Here is a 27,020-nt window from a genome sequence, read left to right as displayed (position 1 = left end):
TGAGGGACTTAAGCAGCACCTCCAGCATTCCCAAGGATGTTCCAACACCCTGTCTCCGCAGCTTCTACCTCCTGAGTTTTTGGTGCTCTGGTTAGAAAGTACTCTCTACGGTCTGCTTTTCCTGCTCACAACTGCCCTTCAGAAGAGCTGCTTTCTGAACTTAGCTAGGCAGAGGGGAGTCACACTAAGATGGGAACAGGAGGAAGGATACCCAATGACCTGAAAATCGAAGAATACACACTGCATCCTATACTTACTTTCTAAATTATCTGGTCCCACAGTAACAATTTCATTTCAAAAGACAAAGGAAAAACAAGTCACAAGTGAACTAATATAAAAGTTTTATTGAATAAATACATGCACTGTCATGTAAAACTGGTTAAGCAAAAAGGACATTCTATGCTTTGAAAAGCCCTCTGCCACCTTCCACTGGGAGTGGCCCACCCAGCTGGATGCAGAGTTCTGCAGCAGCCCAAGGATGAACACACAGCTCCCCTCTGTGTGCACCTGCCTCAGGCCGGGGCAGTGTCCGTGGAAGGAATCCCGGAGTGCAGAACATAAACTGGTGGACCAGCTCCAAGACGCCCCTGCCTCAGGCCGGCACTTGTGAACACCATCTTCTCCGTTAAGGCAGGGGATGGGCAAGCTGCGTACACAAGCCAGCGGACTGCACTTCAAATTCATCTGAGCGAATTCCCCTCCACTGGTTTGGCTCAAATAGTAAAGTAAAAGTTCCCTTTTCCCAGACAAATCAATTATTAAAAACCCAAAGCTTACACTCTGGGAACAACTCAGGCACCTTTCCTCATCAGGATCCTGGGGTGCCGAGACACCGTCCTCGCTGCTGCGCAGAACCCTGTCTGGGAGGCGCTACTGCCCTGGGTCTTCCCTCTCCTCTTCCCTGGTGCTGGGGATGGAGCCACATGCTGGGTAAGCTCTCCCCCTGAGCTACAGCCCAGCCCCTTCTTCCTTTCCGACCTGGGCCGGTTCACCCCTCCTTAGGCAACCTGGTGGCTCCCCGCTCCCGGGAGGTCACCATATTGATGCCGAACTTAGTGCGGACACCCGATTGGCATAGCGCACTACAGCCCAAAACTCCTGGGCTCAAGCGATCCTCCTGCCTCAGCCTCCCGAGTAGCTGGGACTACAGGCACACGCCACCGCGCCCGGCCCCTTCTTCCTTTCAAAGAGAACTGAGATACTCCTAGAGGTCTTCAGACTTGCCGTGGGAGCCCTGGACCCAAGGCCTGCTGACAGCTCTCCCTGCCCCACCACAGCCCAGGGTAGTGCCTCCTGTGCTCACCTGGCCTCCTCCCGCTTCCCACCCTTCCCTGCAGTTACCTTGCCTGGTTGCTTGGGTAAAGCATTCCACTAAGTAAAACACTGACCAGAAGCAGCATGTGGGCGCAAAACCCAGGTGCGTAGGGTGATGGTGGAAACTCAGGATGCTTCTTTTCCTTCACAGAGCATAACAGAAGCTCTTCAATAGACCTAATTTTTCAACAAAACGAAATAAAAACAAAAAAACCTTCAAAAAACACCTAAATACCATGAATAAGCAACTAGATTTAATAAGATTTTACTGCTCTCTGGCTACTAAAATACCACAATTAAATGTTTTGTGTGCATCTAGGTCACGTGTGTGACACGTGCATTCACTTCTTGCCAGCACAATCAGTCCTGAACAGCAACTGGACGTGACTGACAGGCTTCAGGGAAGAGCGTCAGCAGACAGGCGGCAGTGAGATCACACTGGTCTTTACGATGGGTGCACTGTGAGCGGAAGCAGCAGACTCCACTGCACGTAAACCGAGGAGTAGAGAGTGCGTCACACACGGAACAGTCCGTCTGCTGGGCGGGAGGAGCTGGTAACAGTTGGCGTCAGCCACAGGCACTTTGGTGCATCTGGTCGAGTGAGCTCCCACGGGCTGCCCAGCTCCAGGAAGCCACTGCGAGCTCCGTGCCCATCCATGGCAGTGCTGTGATCTCCGCCCAGGGCAGCCCTCCGTCCTGCTGCCGGGAACAGACGAGCAGTCCTTCTGCACAGGTGCGCCCATGGCAGGCATGCGTGGCTCGCTGCACACAGCCTGGCTGGGGAGCGAGTCTGGGGATGCAAGTCTACCAACACGCTCTGCTAGTCTACCAGAGAGAAAGCCCCAAATAAGGGCTGCATGACCACACCCCACTACTCAGGTCAGCAATGGCATAAAGGAGGAGCCCCAGGAGCTGCTGGGACTCACAGCCATTGTGCTGGCAGTGGGAGGGCTCCCCGGGTACCGGGGGCCCTGTGTGCTGGCCGAGCGGCAAAGCTGGGATCTAAGTCCACCAGCACGTGAACGGGCCAGCCATCAGGTCTCAGCAACAGCTGCCTGCTTGTCCTGATGTCCCTCACAACCTGACAACGGCACTCGCAGCCTGGCTCCTGACCTTGGGACAGCAGCTTTCACTTTCAGGAAAGTCTAAGGTGCTTGTCTGCACTGCTGCATGAGCCAGTTGCGATAAGCAGGCACACAGCCGTCTCTCTTAACGTAAGGCGTCTTGGATTAGCCACGTGGCTCCCCCTCGTTTACCTCACTCGGGCACACGCCTTCCTCACCAGCCTCCTCTTGACTTCTCAAGAGTGATCTTTGTATTTATGAAAATGCTAATATTCTGAATACTTTCTTCTGTCGTTTGTAATGGGCAGAAATATACTAATATCTGATGATCTTTCTAAATTTTCCTTTTAAAAAGAAACACCACAAAACAGGTCACTGGGAACTTTCTGCTGCAAAGATGAAAATGATTATTTGTCACAAGAATCTAACAAGTTCTAGAAGAAAAATATGTATTTCCTGATCCACTTTCTTCTGAATCCAAGTCAGCACACAGAGATCATAAAAAACAGTCTATGTACATGGCCAGGGCCCCTCGGGGTGACACCCAGGCAGCAGCGCCGCAGGTTCAGCTGTGCCAGGAGCAGCAGGTGAAGCACTGCAGGGACCCAACACAAACTGAACGACCACAGTGGCCGAGTTTGCCTGAAATGTCAACGGCTTTATAAAATCATCAAGGTGGGCATAACTAAGGATATGACATTATAAAAATAGCATGGGTACATCTGGAGGGTGCAATCGGGCGCAGGCAGCAGGCCCCAGGACGCCCTCACGTCCTACGTGGCTACGTCACTAGCTGGGGTCTCGCCCCATCCTCCGTGAGGTCGTACCTGGGGAAGACAAAGGGCAGGGCAGACAGGTCAGACCCCAGCTCGCACCCAGGGCTCGCCCGCTTGGCCCGCCTGCGGGACAGGGACACTCACCACTGGGTCCAGCCCTTGGTGAGCTCTTCAGATGCCAAAGCAACCAGCACCTGTGGGCAAGACGTGGCTGTGAAGGCAGCTGAGTAAGTCCTGCACCCAGGGATCCTGCAGCCACGAGGAGTCCATCTGTGGGGACCCTGGCCATGTGCCATGAACGCATCGCGGCTGATGGGGCTCCCTGTGCTGCCACCAAGAGTGGTGGTCTGCAGTCCAGAAGCCCCTCCCCTAACTGAGCCTTCGTGTGCTCTAGCAGAGAAACGGGAACCATACGCAAAAGTTAACGTGAGTAGGACAAAGACTGCACAAAATTTCGAGATGAAGCCAACCATCTGCTGGAGAAAGGACCATGCAGTCAGCTGATGAGGTGGAGCTGTACAGTTTTCTCTCTTTTTCTTTGTTTTTCAGTTTTACTTTATTTTATGGTACTGGGGATTGAACCCAGGGCCTCACATATGCTAGGCAAGTGCTCTACCTCTGAGCTAATCTCCACTGTATTTTCTTTCCATGTGGGACAGAACAAAAATTTAAAAACCTAGAAACCAACTTTTCTTTAACTAAAGGTTCCTGGTATTAGTACAACTAATAAGCTAATAATCTGAAAGTGTGAAGACAATGAGAACAACTTAAAATACCTTGGGATGCACTGCTGTCCTGTGTAGGGCTAACTGATCAGACTGAGCTCCCTTTGCAGCTGGGGTGCAGAATAAGCCCTGCACGGGGAAGACTATCAGGCGCAGCAACAAACCCGCTCTGAGAACTTACTTTGCCAAGAAGTCCTTTATCTTTGGACAGGAAGCCGCCACTGTTCTTCACCGCCACATCCAGGGTTCTCCTCTGCACCTCAGGGAGTGACACGCTGAAGTCGAAGCTGAGGGGACATGGGGCCTTACCAACTTTCTCCACACTTTTGTGCACTCCAACTAAAAATGGCATTTCTGCTTAAGATCATTCAAACACAATGTTTGCTTTTTCTTGTAAAACTGGGTTCTCCAGTTGGTACTTGCCTGCCAGTTTAAATCTGGCACAAAGACAGTGAGCACGCAGCACCTTTCTTGTGAGCCCACAGACACTGGTCCCATCCAGCATTGCTGTTTCCAAACCACCACCAGCAGCCCCTGAGTAGGGCCCAACCTGAACACACTACCTGGGTCCTGAGGGCTCTCAAGAAGTCACCTGGCAAGATTGCACACAAGCAGATGGCAGCCTGTTAGGTCAGACCACTGGAGGTTTGCAAACAGGTAATAGCATTATTCTTTTCACCCATTTAAAAAAAATTGTTTTGGAAAATAGATGTTTTCACAAAAATGTTGTCTTTTACAATGTTATGAGTTTATCATGTTATTGTAAAGCAAATTTCAAAATATGGGTGGCTTTAAATCTTCAGTTTTAATTTATAGCAAACCAAGTATCAATGGTCTTTGCCCACCATAATGAATTTTCTTCAGGGCCATTAGTAGACCTTGGTTCAGCCACTGGTCTCCCATCTGGTGCCTGTGAGCTGGAGCTGCTCTGCTCAGCACTTGGGCTTCTGCAGGAAGCTCAGAATGCCCCCATCTGGTGCCTATGACCTGGACCTACTGTGCTCAGCACTTGGGCTTCTGCAGGAAGCTTGGAACACTGTGTGCTTATAGTAACGAGTGCACAGGAGCAAGGTCAGGGTAAAGGCCCACACCTTTGCCTTGTGGCCCTGAGTTGGCTCTGGGCTCCGTCACCTGGCTGTGCAGGCCTTGCCTCACTCCTGCACTTCTGCTGCCTTACAGCAGCCTCCTCCCAGCTGAGCCAAGGCTCTATCCTACCTCTGATCGAACACTGGGTTTAATGTCTTCTTCGACACGTGTGTTTTTCTCCTTCCTGACCTCCTCTTGTCTGGCAGTAAGTACATGCGGACATATGGATCCGAGCCATCTTCCGAGAAGGCAATCAGATTTCTTTTAACACAAACCAGAAGACAGGACGTTAGAATCAAGGGAAAGGAGAACACCATCACAGCACATCTCTTCATCCAGCTGTGAGCTCGGACCAATCTGAACATCGAGAGGTAAACAGGAGAAGCCAAAGCCAGCCCCACACGTGCTGGCTGGGGTCTTGCCCAAACGTCCTTACTGGCTTTGCCAGAGGTGACCTTGCCTCTGCATCCCAGGCCCCGAGTCTGGGGGACATTCTGTGTCCTTGCTCTGCTTCTACATATCTTGCCACAATTCTTCCACTGCTTTATCCACACAAGGAAACATGAGTTAGCCCCACAGCCAAGTCACAGGCTCCAGAAGGTCACCTGGACCCTTGTTGGCATGACCCTGGCTGCCCCCTTGCAGCAGCCTCTCTGAGACCCTTCCCAGGACCCACCTCCTCCAGGAAGGCCTCTTGGCAGGGTGTCTGCAGGCCCGCTGCACAGCCTCTGCTGTTCTGCCTGCCTGGCTCTCTCAGGAGCAAGGGTGCACAGGTGCTCTGTGATGACTGCACTGGACTCTGTTATATAATCTTATTTCTAAATATTACTGATTTTACCTTCCTATTTGTCCAAACTTAACAACACAGACAAAATCACATGAAAGGAACATAATTAGTAAGCCCACACCATTGTCCCTACTAAACAGATTCCAGGGACACTGTCAGACCCTTGCACTTCCTCGCTTGGTGCACGAGGCTGGTTGGGAGACCCTCGTCTGCTTGTGGGTAAGGCACCAAGCAGCACTGGGCCCTGGCTGCTTTCTGAAAGAGCAGCGTAACTCCTATCATAAGCCACACTGGTTCTTTAAAACTGATACCTACTCCTGGAAATTAATGCAAAAAGTTCTTCAATAAAAAAGTTCACTACCACAGTACGTGTGACACAGACATGTCTAACCGTGAGGAACACCACAGAGCACAGCAGAGCACGCTCAGGGGCTCCTGTAGTGTGGTCGGCACAGTGGTGCATGCCACAGAAGTGCTTACGAAACGATGCTGAGACCACGACGGGAATGAACTACCAGGAGGGCGGTGACAGCAACACCTGGGCAGTCTGCCGGCCTGGTGGCCGCACCTTCCACCCCAGCTACTGGGAGGCTGAGGCAGGAAGACTCAAGTTCCAGGGCCACCTCAGCAACTCAGTGAGACCCTGCCTCAAAATAAAAATAAATAGGCCTGGGGTGCAGCTCAGTGGTAGAGCATCCTGAGTTTAACCCCCAGTACCAAAAAACAAAAGCTAAAACCACAAACGACGTATGCCTGTGTGCCTGTGGCTGTGGCGTGCTCTGGAGCAGATGGAATCACGGGTGCTTTTCTCTGAATGGTCCACGTTGCTGTATCTTCATTTTTTTGATCATTCAAACAGCTCATTATAGGTTGCAAAGTTTGCTGTTAGACTTGGGCAAACCTTTACTTCTTCTAACACCTTTGAGTTTGCATTTCTCTATATTCCAACAACCTAACAAATACATTAATAAACAAACTTTTCTTCCAGTTTGCTCAGACTTCTTTTGAGGGGGGATAGTAAGTGGACAAGGAAGAGACATTCTTTTCTTAGCTCTCTGCACTGCCACACTGCAGATAAGCTAGCTCCCTATTCACAAAAGCGAGTGCGCTCTGTGTGGGCACGCCTTCCCCTCCAAGTGGCCTGCACCATGCCACGAGCTGTCACAGGCCACATGCGGGAGTCGCCAGGGCTGCCGGCCGCCTCCGCAGGCCCAGCTCACCTGCAGGAGTGGACCACCACGATGAGCCTGTTCCTCTGGGAGCTGTGCCGGATGGTCAGCTGGATCTGCCCCAGCGGAGACTGCCCCAGGGTCGTCCCACTGTGGAAAGCAGAGCAGACAGAAACCAGGAGGGCTGCGGCTCGGGCACCGAGCACACAGCGGCAGGGCTCCCACTCACGCGGGTCACCCATGCTTCACCTGAGGATCCGTGAACTTACGTATTCAAAGCTCAGTTTTCAGATGAGAGCCCAAGGTAACAAGGAGATACCCTGTGTCCCTCGTCCCTCCCCAGCAAGACCCCCTGCTCCAGGTGGGAGAGGACTCCTGCGAATGCTCCTGTTTAGGGTCCCAGGTGTTTTTGGATACTCCCCAGCGTCGGCTGAGAAAAGGTGGTTCCTTGTTTAAAATTCTGTTTCCTTCAGAAAGTGAGCAGGAAGAGTCTGATTTCTTTTTTCCCAAAATAATGGACACAAGACAGTGTCAAGGAAAAAGTGAGACTGGACCAAAGACGGCCTTGCAGATGTGGGCACAGCAGGCACTGGCACCTGGCGTGCCCGAGAGCCACCAAGGAGCAATGCCTGTCCCTCTGCCTCTGTGCCTCTCCTCCGTTTCCCACCACTCGACGTCCCTTACAGTGACAAAGAAGTTTCAAAGGTCAGCCTACTCCTTTCACTTAGGGGAAGTGTTCACATCTGAAGCTTTGATAACTGGACTGTTTTTCCTCCTTTCTGAAGAAACCATCAGCAACATGTATGGATCATAGGGCAACACGGCATCCAAAGACAGACACACAGGGACTGGACAGCAGCAAATTTTTGAAATTTTTAAATTTTGAGATGGAAACTAAGTTGCTGAGGCTGGTTTCAAACTTGCCATCCTCCTGCCTCAACCTCCTGAGTCACTGGGATTACAGGCATGCAACACCGGGCCTGATGACCTATTCTTCTTCTTTGTCGTCTTTTTATTTTTGTATTGAGGATTGAACCCAGCGGTACTACACCACTGATCTACATCCCCAGCCCTTTTGTAAATTTTGAGACAGGATCTAGAGTTAATGAGGCTGGCCTTGAACTTGTTATCCTCCTGCCTCAGCCTCCTAGGTCCCTGGGATTATAGGCATATGCCGCCACACCCAGCTAGGCAATCTATCCTTTTACAACAAAGATAAGCCTTCTGCCACACCTTCACACATGCCACACCCTCAGTTCACCAGGGCACCTTTTGAATCTGTCTTCCTGGGACGGTGGGAGGTGCAACAGCTTCATGGGTCCGAGCCCTTTCCTTTTCCATTTGGACAACCTCTTACTCTACCACCTCCTAAACCTTAAATGGTAAGGTCCTAGAAAATGGCAGGTTCTCTTTTTTCCCTTTTTTCTAAACATATACATATATATATATATATATTTAAGTTGTTGATGGACACAGTATTTACTTTTATGTGGTGCTGAGGATCAAACCCAGTGCCCCACATGTGCTAGACAAGTGCTCTACACTGAGCCCCAGCCCCTTCTTTTTTCTTGAGATAGGTCTCACTAAGCTACTGAGACTGGTCTCCAACTTGCTGTCCTCCTGCCTCCGCCTCTAAGTCCCTGGGATCACAGACGTCTGCCCACACACCCAGCTTGGCAGGGCCTGTCAGACGCCGCGGGCCCAACGGCACCGCCTGAAGTTCCTCCCGTGAACTCAGGAGGACATCTCCCGCCCTGCCGCGTGTGGGACGTGGACTCTGCCTGCCTACAACCCGTGATGTGCAGATGAGCACGGCGGGACGGCGACGACCCTCGTGCCAGGCGCACGGCCTGTGAGAGCCGGCGGACATTTACTTTTCGAGCTGTCTCAGCCTTTGCCGCAGCTCCTGGGTGGCGATGGGCAGCGACACGTCTGAGGCGATGCTGGGGGTGGGCTCTTTGACGGAGGCGTGACTTGGAGAGGCCAGGAGGCTGGAGGAGCTCCTGTCCAGCTCGCGCTGGGCTGCGGGGCCGGCCTCAGGGGGCTGGGCCTTCTCTTCCACACCAGGCCTATCACCACCCCCAGTGACTGGTGTGGAGGGGGCCGTGCTGCTGCCACTGGTGCCTGGAGACGCAGACACTGGAGACTTGACGGGCATTTTCCTTCCTTCTTTGGACACGGAGGGTCGTTTCACTTGAGCCGAGTGTTGGTGGTCTGCAGGCCTCTCCTGTTTTTCAAGATGGAGCACCTACGGGTGGAAATAAACCAACACTGAACAGTGGCGCTGGCCACACGGGACGCCCTCCTGCCCAGGACCTCTCAGAGCCGCACTCTAGTCTTCTCTTTGCCGGCTCCATTATCACGGGGGCACCACTCTGCAGAAAGTCTGATCGGACATGGCTTCTGCAGCACCACTGCGGGGCCTCCTCCACACGCACGCTTTCCCACGCAGCTGTGGGCAGCGTCTCGCTGGACAGCCCACCGCACCTGTCCTGATGGAGATGGAAGCCCTCGTGCTGCACAGGTGTGCGCCAGGAACCCCAGAGAGAGGAGTGACGCAGAACCCCGCCCTCCAGCAGGAGCATCCCAGACGGCCGTGCACGGCAGCGGGGACGGCCACGCTGCCCGTCGTGGGAGCTGGGGCTGGCATCCCCCTGAGCGTCTCCTCCACTCCAGGGTCACTGAGATGGTGGGAGAGCTTTTTCTGCTTTAATGAAATAAAGCTACAGCAAACGTCTCCTTGCTTATGGCAGCCCTGGGTTTTTTCCGGCTTTTTTTCGATACCCAGTGTCTCGGCCAGGTGCAAGGAGACCACTTCTACTGTACCCTCAACAGACTAGTTTGTTTTAAATTTGTTTTAAAAGCTGGCTCTTGGGGTGCAGGGGGTGTAGCTCCAGTGGTAGAGTGTGAGACCCTGTGTTCAATACCCGGCACCGCCCCCCTCAAAAAAAGGAAAGAAAAGCTGACTCTTCAATTTGTATATGCTGATTAGTGAATTTTTAGCATATTTACTGGTTTTATTTTCAAATTTCTTCAGGTATTTACAAATGGTCTATTTTGGACAAATAAAGTTCTTCTAAGCTCTGCTTAGAACTTGCTGGGTTTAAATTCTCTCTCCTGAACAACTCTGAAAATTCCGCTTCAGGAGAGAACCGTGCGGATGGGGAAGTAGCACCTTCTGGATCGCAGGTGAAAACGGGGTGGCAGGCAGAGGCGGCAGCGGCCCATGAGTGGCCCTGGCCCTGCCTCACCACCTGCCAGTGCTGCGGCCGTCACAGGCCGGGTCCCAGGACTCCCAGGGCCGGGCAGGGGCTGCGCTCCTCAAGCAGCACCTCCGCGGGCCCCTGGCACCATCCGCCCCGTTGACCAGGACCAGGTGTGGCCTGGCCAGCGCTGTCTCTTCCCACACGGCATCTACTGCGAAGGCTGCACCTACCCTGAGGGCGAGCTTCATCTTCAAGGTGCTGTTTGGGCCTGAGTTGCTGAGGTGGAACCGCTGGTTCATGGCCATGTCGTCGCTGGCGAGCAGCTGGCTGAGCGGGACCCGCAGGCTCCCCAGAGAACACTGGTGCTGCTCGTCCTTGACCTGCAGCGGGGCACGGGGACCACAGGACTGCAGGGAGCCCACAGCCAGCCTCTGAAAACCACTTTAAAGAGCCCAAACGCCTTCAGCCGTGACCTTTAGGTGGCGCCTCCACAAGCGAGGGGCGCAGCAGGGACCTCCCCGGGAGAAGCACTGCCGCAGCAAGGCTCCTCCCGGCACGTCCTCCTGGCAGGCGCCACGAGCACCACAGGACACGCCCTGTCTCGGAGCCCTTACCACAAGCCTGGGTTGAGAGGCATGGCCTGCAGGACTCTGCAGGGTGGAAGAGAGGTCCTCGGGCCCCACGAGAAGGCCAGTGTAGACACGTGAGGCCTGCACTGGTGACACGTGGCTGTGCAGGAAAGGCACTCCAAGGACCGTTCGAGTCTTCCCAATGCAAAGTCTACATGGTTGGCTTGAAAACTGACAATATCTGCTTTAAAAGCCTGGTAATCTGCCGGGCGTGAGGGTGCAGCCTACCGCCTCAGCCCCGTAGGAGGCAGATCATAAATTCAATGTCAGCCTGGGCAACTTGGTGAGACCTGCCTCAAAATAGAAAAAAAAAAAAAAAGGGGGGGGGGGCTGAGGGCGTAGCTCAGTGTTTCAACGCTCCTGGGTTCGATTTCTAGTAATGCAAAAACCAGAATACAAAAACTCAAACCACAACAAAAACCCTGCTGAACAATAGCATAACCATCTATTAAAAAGTAAGCTTTGGCTTTTGTCTGATACTGTTAATGAAAATTAACCTGACACAGACCTAAATGCAAAGTTAGAAATACAACCTCCAGGAGACTGCAGAGGAGAAACACTTAGAAACCACGTGTTTGGCAATTATTTCTTAGGTAGGACATGAAGAGCATGAACTGAAAAGAAAACGGTGAAAAAGTGAACTTCAGCACACTCTCAAAGTTTGGCTATTCCAAAGACTGCTACAAAATGGAAAATCAAGTGACAGATCAAGAGAAAATATTTCAAAATATATATCCAAAAAGCAGTTCTTTCTAGAATATATTAACGCTTCTCACAGTTCAGCATTAAGAAGACAAATAACAACAGCGGCAGAGGGCGTGAACGGACGTGGCGCTACGGCAGACATGCAGAGCACGGGAACACAGGAACCACTCCACAGCACCGCGAGCAGCAGGTCCTGCCTCCGCCCGGCTCCAAGGCCTGTGGGCGCACCGAACCCTGCACCACGTTCTCCTGTGCACACTGCCTGTGATAAAGTTTAACTGACATACTAGGCACAGTGAGATATGAACAGTAGTAAACAATGAAGTAGAACGATCTTTAACCATGTGCTGTCATAAAAGGTTGAGTTTCGAAGTAACTTATACTGTACTCACCCTCCCCACATCATTTTTGGTACTGGGGACTGAACCTGGGGTGCTCTGCCACTGAGCTACCCGACTAGCCCTCTTTAAAAAGTTGGGAAAACTTTAAAGGGGCTCATTACGTGTAAGTTGCCCATGCTGGCCTTGGACTTGTGTCCTCCTGCCTCAGCCTCCCATGCTGCTGGGATTTCAGATATGGCCATGGCACAGGGCTCACCCTTCCTCTGATGATGTGGCCTGTGGTCTGGAGCAAGGCTGACCATAGGTGACCGAAGCCACAGGTGACGGTGTTGCAGGGCCTGCTTTACCTCTACCCGCTAAGCGCGGAGCCTTGGCAGCATGTGCAGGGACAGCGCCTGCCACACACTGCCAGTGGGGGTGTGAAAGGCACACCAAGACGACGAGGGTCACCCACATCCTGTTCCCAAGCACACCCAAGAGCAACGGAGGCGTGGTCCTCACAACGACTGCACGCCACACTCGGAGCAGGTGTGTTCGTGAACCTCCTGCCAGCCCTGCACCGTCAGGTGCTGGACAAGTCAGTGGGGGTGCGTCCGTCCCATGGAGTACTACACATATCCGTAACAACACCGCAAACCCCAAAAGCACTACACAAAACGATGCAGACAGTGAGGGCCCAAAAGGCGGATTTGCTTGCCTGTGTGCGTGTGTGCATGTGTGCGTGTGTGGCCTGAGTTTCAGAGCAGCAGGGAGCTTTGCCTGGGCACAGGTACAGTCGTTATCCTGGTTGTGTGATGTGCCCGTGGGTCTGTCTACGTCTTCATCCACAGCCGCCTGTCACAACTCATCCAACTGCACATTTAAATATGGGCAGCTTATTACACGTCAATTCCATTCCAACACATCATTAAAAGGATGCAAATAAAATACCTCAACTTCAAGGTCTTGGCGCTTAGGGTTGTGAACGAAGAAAGTGAAGTTTTCCTCCCACACGGGCTCGCTGGTTTTGTACCGAATCTGGAAGAAATATGCCAGTATCAGCTCTGCAATGCTTTGTGGGGAAGGGATCCCAGTGCTGTGCTTACTGGTTCAGTGTGTCCAGAAGCACAGGATGAGTTTGATATAATCCAGGACACACTCATTGTGCATGCACTACTACATTATCAAGCATGGGAGGTGTTGAAAAGACGGAGGACGTGCCGGGGCTTTCTGAGCGTCAGGAAAGCAACTGTGACGGACTGGACCCGCCTACTCAGCTGGCCTGTGTTCTCCCTCTTCCTCACCCTGGCACGTAGCCTCTCGGCTGTGCCCTGCGATCCTGCTGCCTCAGCTTCTGAGCTGCTGGGGTCACAGGCCTGTGCCACTGTGCCTGGCGTGGGCCCACATCTTGAAGGGTTGACAATTACAAATGGCCAGTGACTGTAACTGAATGATTTCTGAAGTGCTTTCTCTTTGATTAGGAGAGAAGAACGTATTACAGCTACAGTGATTTTTGCTTGCTCCCTCCCTCCCTTTTTGTTTCCTTTCCTTCCTTTTACTGTGAATTGGACCCAGGGATGCTGTACCACTGAGTTGCACCACCAGCCCCTTTTAGTTTTAAGTAAAAAAAAAATTTTTCAGATGTAGATGAACACAATGCCTTTATCTTATTTACTTTTATGTGGGCTGAGGATGGAACCCAAGGCCTGGCACATGCTCTACCACTGAGCCAAAACCCCAGCCCCGTATTTTTAATTTGAGATAGGGTTTCACAAAGTTGCTAAGGCTGGCATCTAACCTGCTACCCCATCTCAACCACCACAGCAGCTGGGGTTACAGGCGAGTAACACCACACCTGGCAGCAATACCTGCTTTCAATTCTTGAACCTATTTTATTTGCTTAGTTTTAAGCACCGTTGGTTATCTTCACATATTTATAGAGCTCAAAAGAACCTTGGGGAATTTATTCTACACATACCTATAAAATCAAGAAATAACACATTTGTATGGTAATTTTTAATGTTATTTTAAAAACATTTTTTTGACAAATTAAGTAGCTGGTTATCAACAAAATAACTGTTCCAAGGGAAAAAGGCTACGGGAAACCCAGGCCGCCTTGGGTGCAGCGTGGCAGTGACACGCGGCGAGGCAGCCCTGAGCAGCAGCCAGCCTGGGACTCACCTTACTCTCCCGAGCCTTGTGGCCAACCGACATTTGGACGAGAGGGTTTGGGCTGCTGTTCATTTTCTTCCCTGACTATCCAAAAAGAAGAAGAAATAGACAAAATAAATAGACATAGATTTTGAAAAGGGCCTACTAAACATGAGATCTTGGCTGATACTGAGAGACACTTCTATTCACCTCTGACGTTTCAGATAGAGGGACTACATGGGAAGTAACCACACAGCAACTGCTAAGCACACCTGGGCCATAACTGCTCCAACCACAAAGTGAACTTGAAAACTCACATTCACGTACGATTTTTCTGTTGAGACAGGTTTCACTATGCTGCCCAGGCTCAAGCCACTCTCCTGCCCGGCCTCCCAAGCCACCAGGACATGGGAGCGTGCCGCTGCACCAGCCGAACCTGATTCTTACATGTGAAACTTTTTTTTTTTTTCTTTTTAATTTTTAAAGCAAGCTTTTCTATGAAAGTTAAATCTTAAAAAAAAAATCTTTAATGTTAACTACAGTTCTCAAAACTTGGTAATAAAAATATAGAAGTGCAACGAATGGAAACCAAAGCACACGTGAGACAACCAGCGTGCAGAGTGGTACTTCAGAACACTCCTCTGGTTGGAGGGACAGAATGCCGCCGGTTCAGAGGCACGGCTTTACGAGCTCGACTCGGCATGCTCTGTTCAGATACACACAGCTATCAGACATCAAATCCTGCTTACCAGCTGCAAGGCCATTTTAACTAGGAGAATAAATGTCAGTTTAGAATCATTAAATTCAGCAGATATAAACATAATGGGAAAATTTGGGAATAAGAAAAAACGGCAAGAAGCACAACAGCACATACAGCTTATAAAGGAGAACACAGTAGGACAAGAGGTATGTGTTCTGAGGTTTATTTACAACTTAGCCCCACGAGGAGATGCCATTAAGATCTTGTTAGTGGAACTTAAAAGAAGGTCAAAAAAGTGCTTTTAGTTTAGTAATTCTGAGTCAATCCTCAACACTGCAGCCATGAGAAAAACAGGTATCAAAATCAAAACTGTTGGAAAAAATATTCCTAGCCAAGATCTACTGTGATAATCTATTTTCTGGTTCATCTTTCTGATGTTCATACATTCTGAAAAATGAAATAAGTACTATTAAAAGCCAATGTCCAAGGCCGTGGAAGACTGGTGGAGAACCCTGACTCTGCCGCTAGCTCAGTTCTCCTTCCCCTACAGACCCCCAGGGGCCAGCTCTGCACTCACCCTCTGTGACCAGCTCCCTGGGAATAGGCACAGCAAAGCAATTGGTTCTGGCCACTGAGAAGGGCAGGTCCCTGCCAGCTCCCTCCACAAGGTGGTGCCACCAGTGAGGGACTTGAGTGAGCCGTCCCTGCTGTAGGTCTTGGACACAGCAGCAGCGTTCCATCCTAACTGCTAACACTTCACCGCTGAGAGAGCCTCTCTACTTATGGATCTCGCAATTTCAAGACCCACTTTCCCCCCTTCACTTTCTAACATCTCTGAGAACAGAATGAGGCTTGCAATTGCTGGCATTATGTGCTTGCTCCTGGGCAGTCTGCAGCAGTAAGACAGCTGTCACTGCCTGGTCAAGTTACTGCGCTTATGACTTCCTTTCGGGTCTGCACGTGATAGTAAAAATCTGTCTCATCTGAATCTAAAAAGTTCTAAGTATAAAACAAACACGAACAAAGTACAACTGGCACTTTATAATCTCCCTCAGGGGTACATAAAATAGCAGTGTATCTTTTTTTTTGGTATGAGAGATTGAACCCCCAGGAGTGCTCGACCATTGAGTCACATCCCCAGTCCTTTTAATTTTCTTATGGGGTCTTGCTAAGTTGCTTAAGTTCTTGCTAAGTTGCTGAGGCTGGCCTCAAACTTGTGATCCTCCTGCCTCAGCCTCCCAAGCCACTGGGATTATAGGTGTGTGCCACTGCGCCTGCCCAGCAGCAAGAAATCTTAAAATGGATGGTATGTTATATGAAAAAAGGTTAAATCATTACTAAATTTTGGACTATGACACAATATTCAAAATGCATTAGCAGAAGTCAAAGGCACAAAGTGAATGAAATATAAGCTGTTAAGTTGGACTGCCTCTCGACCCGTGAAACCTGTATGTCTCCATGACTATAACATGGGCGCAGTGCCATCTCCAGAACCCTGGTGGAAGGCTGTCTTAAGTGGGCTAATGCAACAGGACAATGGCACGTTCACATGCCCCATGTCCGCTTCCTCATCAAGCCAAAGCAGCAGATGCCACTCGCACCCCAGTACAGCACAGAGTGAACCCATCCCCCGGCTTTAGAGCCTGCCTTGCTGAGCACTGCGCTGCTGGCCAGTGGCCTTCCTCGGCAGTGCCCAGCAAGTCCCCAGCGTGCTGTGGGCACGGGCGGCAACGCCTGCTGATTGGCGCACACAGACTGCTCCCTCCACCCACGTGTCACTTCTCAGTGCAGAACAACAGACGTCAAAGAGCAGCCTTTGCCAGCGTCCTTCACTGCAAGCCGACTTATTTTTCTAGGTGAAATAACCATTCCTGTTTCTTTGGGTTTTTAAAAAAGAATTATTTTAAAAACTTCCCCACTCTAAATATTTAAACCTAAAATATTCAGAGAGATTAGAAAAAAAAAATAAGTCATAGAAAACTAACAATTTAGCCAGCAAATACATGCTAACATTGTGTTCTGGGAGTGGAGCTCAGTTTCAATAGACCTCATTTAAAGATTTCCAAGCTTTCGGAAAGATCTATCACCCAGACCCACAGCACCAAAGCCACGAGGCTGTTGCCTCAGAGAGCCCTACTCAACATATTGGAAGAGGCGATTTCTTAAAAGCGTATTCACAATTTGCAAGGTGTGTCTTTAAGTCACAATCTAAAATTTGGTTGAGATTTTAAGTAGAACTTCTAGAGCACCATTTTCACAAATTCAAATCCAAATGAAATACAGATGTTTCAACTGCCCTAGAGGTAGCTGCCTCAGGTCGAGGGGAAAGACATGATTTGTCATTGGAGATTTGTAAAATTTACCTTCCGAGTTGCCATAAATTCTTCCACCTACCAATTCTTGGTTAGTAACAGCAGGCTCTCTTCCACAGGACCACCAACTGGGGGCTAGTGGGAGAGGTAGCCTGCCCACACCTCATGCCCTCAAGTATCATCTCTTTCAATATGCCTTGGTTATGCTGTACCCTCCAGGGACACTTTTTACCTTCAGCGCTCTCTGAACCGCAGCCTTCTTCAAGACACCGGGGTTAAAGTCTAATGGGTTATTCTTTCAGGTCAGAAGAAAATGAATACACCAAGGGTTAATAAAACGTGCAATGAGGAGCTTATGGAAGGTTAATGACACGAACATCTAAGAGAGTAAACACAAACTTAAGCAAATCCCCCCACCATCGGACTCTTTATGCCCAAGATTTCACCTTAGAGGTTTCAAAATGTATTTCCTGTTCTCCATAATCTTTTACTCCCCCAAACTCTGTCCTGTGGGACTTAAAAAATTTAAGAGTGAGATTTTAGGAAGGGTTCTGTTTATTATCATCTGCCTGAGTAAACTAGAATCGTTAACTACAGACTGGTGGAGCCTGGGAGCCTGGCCCTCAAGGGCAAGCACTGACTGTGCGGACTTCACAGTGACTCTGCTGATGCGCACGCTGGGCAAGCGCGGCCGAAACAAATGTGATGTTATTCCGACATGCGTCAGTTACAGGGAAACCAGGAGGGCTGCTGTGGTGTGGGGCCGGGGGTGCAGGAGGAGCCGTGTGGGGTCAGGGAAAGTTGTAGCTTGGGTGTGAGAGAGACCAGGTCACTGAAGTACTTTGGGCAGGTGTCCAGGCCCAAGGCTCAGAAGTCAGGCATCATGTCCCCTGGGCCTCTCACCACCAATGGAGGCAGCAGCAGCACCTGACTTTTTGTTTAAAGGAGAGCCAGAATAACGTGCACAAAGCATCCCCGCCGGAGGTCTGCGTGGTGTACAGCGGCACTGTCATGTGCGGGGTGGGCACGACCCAACTCCACTTGTCCCAGACACATGAAGTGTCCACACGTAGAATCATGAGCCCATGAACTAATGAAGTGACAGCTCTACACTCACAAACCCTGTGGCCTCAGGTCTCCAATCTCAGTCATTCTGTCCTCTGTGTCATCCTGTCTCCTAATCTGCAAAATGACATCAACAGTGGAGGGACTAGCCGAGAGGCAGCTGCAGGGCCTTCCAGCCCTGCCTGGCTCCTGCACGGTGCTCCTTGATCACGAGTCACGGTGTGCGCCTGGCTCTGGGAAGCTGGCCACCAGAGTCAGAGTCCGAGTGCAGGAAGTGACGGAGAGGAGGAGGGCACAGAGCTAAGAGCCTCTGCGAGGAGAGGTGGAGCCCACGTGCAGCAAAGCTGCTCTTCAGTTCTGGGTTGGGACCCTGGTTGGAGTGCACTCGGCAGTGAGGAGACGAGGTGGAAGGCAGACAGCAAGGGCTGCCTGGCACCGTTACTCGTTTCCACAGCCAGCTGTCGGGAAGACCCAGGGAGCTGATCTGACGTCACTCTGGACGGGTGACAGAAGCGTCCACATTCATATATATCCTAACAGTAGAGCACCGTTGACCATGCCGGGGGAACCGACATGGCTAAATACTAAACAGCAATGTAAAAGTCTGGCTCAGGTTCAGAAATATCTTCTTTTTACAAAAGCAGGCAGCTACAGAATGGCAAAAGCAACTTGGAAAAGCTCCTAGAGACAGAATCTACACAGCACAGCCACTCGGTCATCCACTAAGAAACGCCCGAAGCAGGACAGCACAAGTCTCCTGGCCTTGGACAGGTGGCAGGTGAGGCAGACCACTGGGAGGGCCACAGTGTCCACCTGCTGGTGCGACTCAGGCCCCTGCCTTTCCTTATTGGTAAAATGGGGCAGAATATCTATTCTTGAGGTGCTTTCCTGCACACCTTCTCTTTTGAAAAGTAAGAATACACTGAAGATGCATGTGGAAAGCTCTGGATACAGAAATAACGTCTCCAGGAGAACGCAAAGAGCTATCATGACAAGAGTCCAGGGGCAAAGGACTCTGGGACCCGGCCAGTCACAGAGTTCAGTCTGAAGGGTGACTTCTAGACTAACGAGTGAGTCATTAGTGATTTTCTACAGCCCCTAAGCAAGAGAGAACACATCCCAACTGAGAGTACCTATCCAGAACAGTACCCAGTGAAGGTCCCACACACGTGGTCCTGGGAACCAATATAATGAAATCAAAACAAAAAGTGCATAGAAATCCTTCAAATTCCTTAAAAGGAACTGAACAGTGAACTCAAAGTGGTTTTCGGGTCCTCAAGGGAGAAGGCTGGCTGTCCCTGGGAGGGGCACTGCCTGTCCTCACATGACCATGCCCTGGTGACAGCGTGGACTAGAGGGATGGACTGGGAGAAGGGAAGCCCTAACACCGCTGTGTTGGTCAGGAGGAAAAGGCAGACATGGGAGAGTCTTGGGAAAGTTAACAAAGAGATTTACATCTCACGTTGAGATGAACCACAGAACAATCAATTTTCACAGTATGGCTTCGTTCTTCTCATAGCAATTTTAAATTTTTTTACAGGCCAGTAGCAATTGAGGCATCTCAGTGTAGTTCGTCTCCCATCAGATGCACTTGCCAATGTTAAAGCAGTGTTACACTCTACGAAACCAGCACAGGGCGATACACAGGAACCGAAACCATGCAGGGAGATGACAGCAGCATGCCCCATCATTCCACACGAGCAGACTGCACGGAAGGTCCAGGCCACACTCCGCAGAACCCACGCAACAAAGGAAGGAACCTGGAGGACTCACAAATAGTGCTCTATAGACTGAGGTAGTATTCTCACAAAACACTAGTCCCGACGCTCGCCTCTCTTTTAAGTAGCCACACCCAAAGTTTCCCTCGAAGATACTCTTAGGAAAGTGGAGATGGGAGGAAAAAGCAAAGAACGGTGGATTGTGGTCAATGTGCGCACCAGAAGCACAGGAAAACAGTGCAGAGGCAGAGCCAAAGGATCCCAGCTCATGGGGACCCCAGCAAAGGCCCTCACCCACACCTCACAAAGCGCTTGGCCAGGATCCTTTGCCTCTGACGGCCACAGCGTACATCATGCACAAAGTGCCCAGCTAACAGAAAATCAGAACAGTCACTTTCCTTTTTCCATTTTTTGCTTATGACAGGATTGAAATTTCAACTTAATGGACAAAACACATCAGTTCTACAGATGGGCCTAAGTCTTTCTTTTCTTTTCTTTTTTTCTTTTTTGAGGTGCTGGGGATTGAACCCAGGGTCTTGTGCTTGAGAGGCAAGCACTCTACCAGTTGAGCTGTATCCCCAGCCCGGCCTAAGCCTTTCTTGCCAGTTTACCCACCCTATGCTCTATATCCTAAAATATAAACTGGTTCACTTTCACCGGGCATAAGTCATTGTAACATTAAGACATTTTATAATAAACATTGGTTAAAATCAGAAAGTTCTATATGAAAAACTATGTAGTAGGGTTAAATGATAATAAAGTAATGTCTCTCAAATTGAAATCATAATAGATAAAGCCACAGATTTAGATAGATTGGCAAAGAAGTTAAGGTAAATTCTTTTAAGAAAACTAAGAATTTAAGAAGTTAAAATCAGTCAAGAAACCTTCACTGAAAGAAAGTAAAATGATAGGCTGTTACAACAGAGTACAGTCATTCCCAGCATGAGAAGTACTAGGCGCAGCAATTTCAGCAACCATAGAGAAGCGTGGCTTACCCGGCAAGGTGGGGCCAGACTGAACTGCACACACGTGGTGAAGTCCTTGTGTGAAAAAGACTTGCGCAGTCTGCTTGCCTGTCTGCGTGAGTGGCATTTACCGTGCGGAAAGAACTAAGCAAAGGCCAGTCTTGGGGCAACCTCAGTACCTGGTAGCAGTGTTCATTCTTTCAACGAAACTGGTCATTGACACAATGAAACAGAGAACTGCCTGGTGAGCAAGTATGTGCCCCGAACGGTGGGCTGAAGGCTGAAGTGTGCCCGCCTTGACTGCCTACGGGATCACCCTCTCCGGGTCGTCACTAGCCCTCGACTCTGTACAGTGTGTCTCTACTCTTCCTCAGGACAAAGCAATTCTGATGTGAACAAAGGCAAGTGCTTTCAGGCTGCAGGCAGCGTCTGTTTGGCAGCGGGTTGTCAGATGCCCGCCACCGCTTTGTCGGGAGCTTCCTGGTTCCTCCAGCTACAGCTAGGACAAGTCTGGAGTCACCTTCCAAACAGAGGTGATTTCCACAGTTAGACAGTGAAGTTTTACTGATTAGAGATGGATCTAGACATGCAAAGCAAACACTAACTTGTGCTCTCTGTTGCTACTCTTCTGCTCTGCAGTGAAATCAAACAGCTAGACAACACCAGGCGCCACATTGTGGGTAAACAAAGAAGTGGTTTTCAAGCAAGTTGTGCTATCTAGAAAAAAGCACCCAAATGAGTGAGCACTGCTGTCTTACCGGAAGGTTCCGCGCTGAGTCCAAGTACAAAATTAGCAGTGCAGAAGAAAGGCCATCATTGGCTTGGTCTTTGTCAGCTCTGATGTCCATCAGGACCTGGGGAGGAAAAGGCCTTCGTGTCTGTCCATAAGACTGCAGACTGTTCCTATCTGATGGCATATGTCAATTATGCACAAGAAAACCACAAAAGTAAGAAATTAACTGCTCAATACGTGCAACAGACTGAAAACTGGAATAATACGTGTCTTTTAAACAAGACTGCTATCCCACACAAATCAATCAAATGAAGTACTTGATGATGTATGGCCCTCCAAATCCCTGTACTGTAGCAAGCAATTTCAAGATATATAAAACAGGCATAGACCCATAAATTCCATTAAAAAAATTTCCATTATCTTTAATTTATCCCAATGCTACTATAGAGACATAGAACACAATAATCAAAATCACTGGCATAATTTTTTTAGTTAAGGAACAACACTGTCTGAAGAACCTGATCCCGTGATCAGCAGTAGGAGGAAAGTCAGTGCACGGCACCTTGTCAAGGTTCGAGGCATCTGGCATCAGGGTGAGCCACTCCAGCTTCAAGTGCAACTTCCCTCTGGGAACCTCGTCCAGAGTGAACCACTGTGGGGAGAGCTTAAGTTCGCACGGCACTGCTGACCAGAGGCCCCAGGTCAGAGCCGCCCCCTGCCCGAGCACTGCTGCTCAACTGGCCTGAAGCGCTGACCTCACGTGTCTAGGTTGTGCCAAGCAGCACAACCACCACCCGCATGCACACAGGACTCAAGCCCTGGGAAGTCCTATACGTGACTCGCAGGGAGTTCAGAGGCCAAGAGACGGCCAACACTGGTCCCCAGGCATCGAACGCTCACATCAAACACTGGCTTAAAACCACAAAACGGTTCATCAAAGAGGGTCCCCAAACACTGACAGATAAAAAGGGACAGCCCCAAGGCTGTGTTCTGTCTGCCCTGTGCAATGCTGCACTCGGTGCTTGGCACCCAACAGGTGCATGCGAAACTCTGTCTTGTGGACACCGAGCAATTGTGGGCAGACAGCCACTCTGGAAGCAGCAGAATCTCAACACCAATCTGGCTGGTTAGAGCTTGCTGCAGAAAACTGACCTCTTTTAGAAGTCTCTATACATTTTGCCTTTTTGATGTTTTTATTTTGATAGCAATATCCCTGCTTGAGGTAATATCTTCTTGCTGTAAATTCCCATAGTATTTACAGATGTCTTATGATCTGATTGCACATGCCATTTCTGCTATTCACTCCAGATATCATTCTCATTACTGGTGGGCTTCTCGGACTCTGCCCCTAACCCTGCAGGATGCCACAGGTTGCCTGCCAGAGTCAGCTTTGTGTTTTGTGTCCATAAGAATTTCTAGCATGTGGCAGGTATTCTATGTGAATCATCTGATTTGACCTTTAAATTTCTTTTTAGTTTATTTTTAAAGGCCTAATTCTTTTGTTGCTATTGTTTTATTTTTTGATTATTTTTCTTTTTGTTTTAAAATTTTTTTGTTATTTTTTAGGACCTGCATTCTTAATGTTTGTGGAGTGATGCTGTCCGTTCAGGACCAGCCAGGATTCCTGCACTGAGCAGATGGGCAACAGCATGTCCGCCCACCTCTGAAACACAGGGGGCGCTTAGGCAGTGTTCACTAAGTATACAAACTCAGAGAAAACTTACTTCATCCAAGAGGCGCTCCTTCTCAACTTCAATAAGATCAATCATAAGACTGGAGGAATAACAACACAGACGTTTAGAGCATGAAAACACAGCTCCTACACATGGAGAGACCTCAGCAAGCACCTGTCCATGGAAGACTACTCTAAGACGCAACCCAGGTGATCAGGAAGCAGGATGATTCCCAGAGTGTCAAGAGGAGAGGACAAGAGTAGGCTTGCACTTCTGTGAGATCAGAGGCGAGGTTAGAGCTGCCAAGAACTGACCCCCTCTGCGCAGTGCACACACCAGTCCTCGTGATCTACACGCTTTGCTGGGTACTGCCAAACATCACTGTGGATGCGCTATGCACAGGTGGAGGTGCCCGCGGGCCCCGGGGTTAGGGTCCCTCTGAGGCCTTGGTCGGCCTGAGAGAAGCCTGCTCTGCAGAGGGCGCCCAGCCTGCAGGCAGCAGCGACTGCAATGGCCCGAGGTCTGGGGCTTCTCTCCGCCCCACGCTGGAGCTCTGTGTGGACCCCTGTGGCCCTGCCCTGGCAGCAGGCAAGACACACGGGCTGCTCCTGACAAGGGTCAAGCCTCTGCAGTGTCAGGCATCTGTTCCTGCATTTTTCTGTCATGATAAATTAAATTAAATTAAATGCTAAAGATCAGGTAGAAGCCTATTTTTTAGAGTCCATTATCTCCAGCTATAGAAACTTTCAATTTAAAAGCACTATTATTACTACAATATGTATCATTTCATGCATATAGTAATATTATTATTCTCCTGCAGTACAGGGATTGAAAGGGCCTTGGGCCTGTTAGGCAAGTACTGTGCCACTGAACTACACCCCCAAAAATCAATATCTGTGAACCACTGTAGGACAGCAAACTGAAGCAGCTTGAGAACCCCTTTTTACAGTCTAGAAAGAAGCACCTCTGAGCAAACCTGCAGAGCAGGCTGCCGGGTACTACCGAGTGTCCCAGCAACTTCAAGTCCAACTGGCGTGCTTCAAGCAGCCCCTGGGTGGTGGTCACTGTGATGGGCCACCAGAGCTAGAAGCTTTTCTCCTCCTCCGGGTGACTTTTTAGGAATTAAAGTGCCTTAAGAAATTGAATGTGAAAAAAACATTGTATCTAAGAACCATTGAAAGATGCACACATGCAAGTACATAGGTTTGACGCTGGTGTCTGTGAGAGCAGAGCCTGTGTGCCCACCGCCACAGGCTCCTCACCTTCCCAAGAAGTCATCCTTGTCTGGGTCTTCATCAAAGAGCTCGATCTCCAGCTCCTGTCCGGGGTGCTCGTAGACCAAAGCCTGGAAGACGAACGGTTAGCGCTATTGCATGTTTACTGAGTCGGTCTGCTATTGCGTATGACGGTGAAGCTGTCCCACTCATCACGCAGAGTGACACCCGGGGACAAAGGGCAGAAGGAGGGAGGGGCCAAACGCCCTGTGTGCTGCAGAACTATAATCCGTGATCTGATCCAGCTTTCCTGGAATGTACCTGGGGGAAACTGGGCCACGTCAGGAAATCCACGCCATCCTGTACAGCGCTGCCCGTGCTGCCCCCACCCCAGGCTGCCCCCACCCCGCGCAGCCTGTCCTGTGCAGACAGGCCTCCCCAGGTAAAGCACCAGGGTGCCACTCAGTGGCGTGGTTATTAAAATCATGTAGCTCTCCTTCACTGACATGTAAAGCTGTCCAGATGTATCAAATGCAAAGTTTGCAAACAGTATAATCTCTTTTTTGTGTTTATGTTAACAACCACACATGACATTTGATAATTAGAAAAAGATAAGCTATTCGCATTATGAAAAATACTTTTGCCAATTCTTCATTATAACAACATCATAGAATTAAGGTTTAAAATCCTACGTGTTCACGTGGCAAGAACACTATGAGGAAGGGAGAGAAGGTACGATGCTTTTAAAGATGGGGAGTCAATACAACAGAAGTTAAACAGTGGCCTCCTGACACCCCGCTCAGCACCCAGGGCACCATGCCGTACCTCGTACACCTCGTTCCACTTTGGACTCAGGTTCTCTTTGATGACCTTGCTCTGGAAGATTTGGTTGCCCACTCGGATAATTCCATAAGGGTCTGACTTCCCCTTGACAAGGCCCTTAAGATAAGTGTCTTTCCCCTGAAGATCCTGAGCTTCGATGAAATGTATCCTTAGGACACCCTGAAAAAGAAAAGCGAGCCATGGAGACCATTCACTGGTAAATTTATGGAGAACTGGGGGCAGTTGTGTGCCTGACCCTGTCCTAAGAATTGCTGAGGAACACAATGACCTCATTCCCATGTAGCATATATCCCAACAGAGTCAGCAAAGATGTGGCAGGTCAGAAAACAAGGCCTGAGAAAAAGGTGATAGTTGCTGGCCTTGTGGTGCACACTTGTAATCCCAGCTACTTGGGAGGCTAGGGCAGGAGGATCTCAAGTTCACCTCAGCAACTTAGCCAGACCCTGTCTCAAAATAATAAAGAAAAAGGGTTGGGGACATGGCTAATGGTAGAGCACTTGCCTAGCATGTGTGAGGCCCTGGGGTTGGTCCCAGTACAGGGGCGGGGTTGGGGGATGAGAGCACAGGAGTGGAGCTGTCTGAAGGGGAGAGCAGCTACCTCATCACAGGAGAGACTGAGCAGAGACAGCTGCAGAGACTCTCCTGGCACCGAGGGCAGAGGTCCTGTACTGCCACACTGGGCTGTGTGTCATCAGCAAGCTCACGCTGTGGTCTAAGTAAGCAGTAAATAACACGATGGGAGACACCATGTCTGTGACTACACGCTGGATATAACCATGACACCCAGATTTTTGTTTGTTTTTTTTTTTTTTTGTACCAGGGATTGAACCCAGGGGTGATTAACCACTAAGCCATGTCCCCAGCCCTTTTTAAAAAATATTTAGAGACAGGGTCTCACTAAGTTGCTGAGGCTGGTTTTGAACTCATGGTTCTCCTGTCTCGGCCTCCTGAGTGCTGGGACTGCAGGTGTGCATCACTGTGCCTGGCAACACCCAGTCTTCAAAAGAGTATGAAATGCTATCATTAAACCTGCTTTATAGAGGAGGACAGTGGAACTTGAAACAGGCATTCCCCATCAACTTTAAACAGTATAACAGAAGCAGAGGCCATGTCCCGGCTGGACTGGCACAGGAAGATGAGCGCTCTGTGGACGCACACCGAGACCGTTCTCCCTCATGCTGGCCTGTGGCTGAAGCCTGGAGGATCTGGCCCTGCTTTTCAACAGCACTGGCTCTTAGGCCCTGTGGGTGAGGGCAGCAAGTTCCAGGTGGGATCGGGGCTCACTGCACTCAGGACAAGAAGGCCCACGCCACAAAGGAGCATGAGGGTTTCCCCTGCAGGTCCAGAGGGAGACTCCTGCGTGAAGAGGGAAGACACTCCTCCGCACACTAGCATCACACTGCGTCTGTCGAAAGTCAGCAGAACCACTCCGGACCTCAAATGAAAGGCGCACGTGACTCTTAAAACTCGAGGGTGTTCATGCAGCTCTGATCTGTGTACTACTGCCAAGATCTAACTAATTTAACCATAAAAGTAGGTGTGGTAAGCTGCCGCCAGTCCAGGAAGCAGGTGAGAACTGCAGACTGCACCACAGCAGCCGTCTCCCTGGCCTCTGGAGGCTGACATCCAGTCAGACGTGAGGCGGGACCTGACCCCGTGGCTGGCACACTCAGGAACACCAGCCCCTCAGGGCCAGCGGGGCTCCACGCTCAGGTGAGCGGGTTCCCGACCTCTGTGTGAAGGGATCCTGAAGTCTGGGACTCAGCTCTGTGGGCATCACCCTGACTTGGGGTGCAGAAACAGGCCTAGCCGGGCCAGTCACGTGTCCATAAAGCAACGTGCCACGAGGGTGGAGCGTCTGCTCG

At 50.1% G+C, this 27,020-nt stretch overlaps 1 protein-coding gene across 4 annotated transcripts in view; it reads right to left on the bottom strand.

Moving 5' to 3' along the window:
* Positions 1 to 324: 324 nt before the first annotated feature.
* Positions 325 to 27,020, bottom strand: part of Esyt2 (extended synaptotagmin 2) — an 80,350-nt gene continuing 53,654 nt past the window's right edge. Inside the window, exons 9-23 of one of the 4 annotated variants that reach the window (XM_047562536.1) lie at positions 25,138 to 25,314; positions 24,361 to 24,443; positions 23,150 to 23,198; positions 21,988 to 22,077; positions 21,451 to 21,546; positions 19,783 to 19,884; positions 13,963 to 14,037; positions 12,733 to 12,819; positions 10,358 to 10,507; positions 8,796 to 9,169; positions 6,973 to 7,071; positions 5,095 to 5,226; positions 4,061 to 4,166; positions 3,299 to 3,348; positions 325 to 3,205 (exon numbers count right to left, since the gene is read on the bottom strand). In XM_047562536.1, coding sequence (XP_047418492.1) covers positions 3,160 to 3,205; positions 3,299 to 3,348; positions 4,061 to 4,166; positions 5,095 to 5,226; positions 6,973 to 7,071; positions 8,796 to 9,169; positions 10,358 to 10,507; positions 12,733 to 12,819; positions 13,963 to 14,037; positions 19,783 to 19,884; positions 21,451 to 21,546; positions 21,988 to 22,077; positions 23,150 to 23,198; positions 24,361 to 24,443; positions 25,138 to 25,314 — 1,716 coding nt within the window. In that variant the 3' untranslated portion in view covers positions 325 to 3,159. Of the gene's footprint in view, positions 3,206 to 3,298; positions 3,349 to 4,060; positions 4,167 to 5,094; positions 5,227 to 6,972; positions 7,072 to 8,795; positions 9,170 to 10,357; positions 10,508 to 12,732; positions 12,820 to 13,962; positions 14,038 to 17,176; positions 17,240 to 19,782; positions 19,885 to 21,450; positions 21,547 to 21,987; positions 22,078 to 23,149; positions 23,199 to 24,360; positions 24,444 to 25,137; positions 25,315 to 27,020 lie in introns of all 4 variants that reach the window. The other 3 variants (XM_047562537.1, XM_047562539.1, XM_047562540.1) reach the window with 3 other exon arrangements.

This window comes from Sciurus carolinensis, chromosome 8 (genome assembly GCF_902686445.1).
Source record: "Sciurus carolinensis chromosome 8, mSciCar1.2, whole genome shotgun sequence".
NCBI lineage: Eukaryota > Metazoa > Chordata > Mammalia > Rodentia > Sciuridae > Sciurus > Sciurus carolinensis.
Note: the sequence above shows the minus strand (reverse complement) of the source record. Positions and strands in the feature narration are given on the sequence as shown.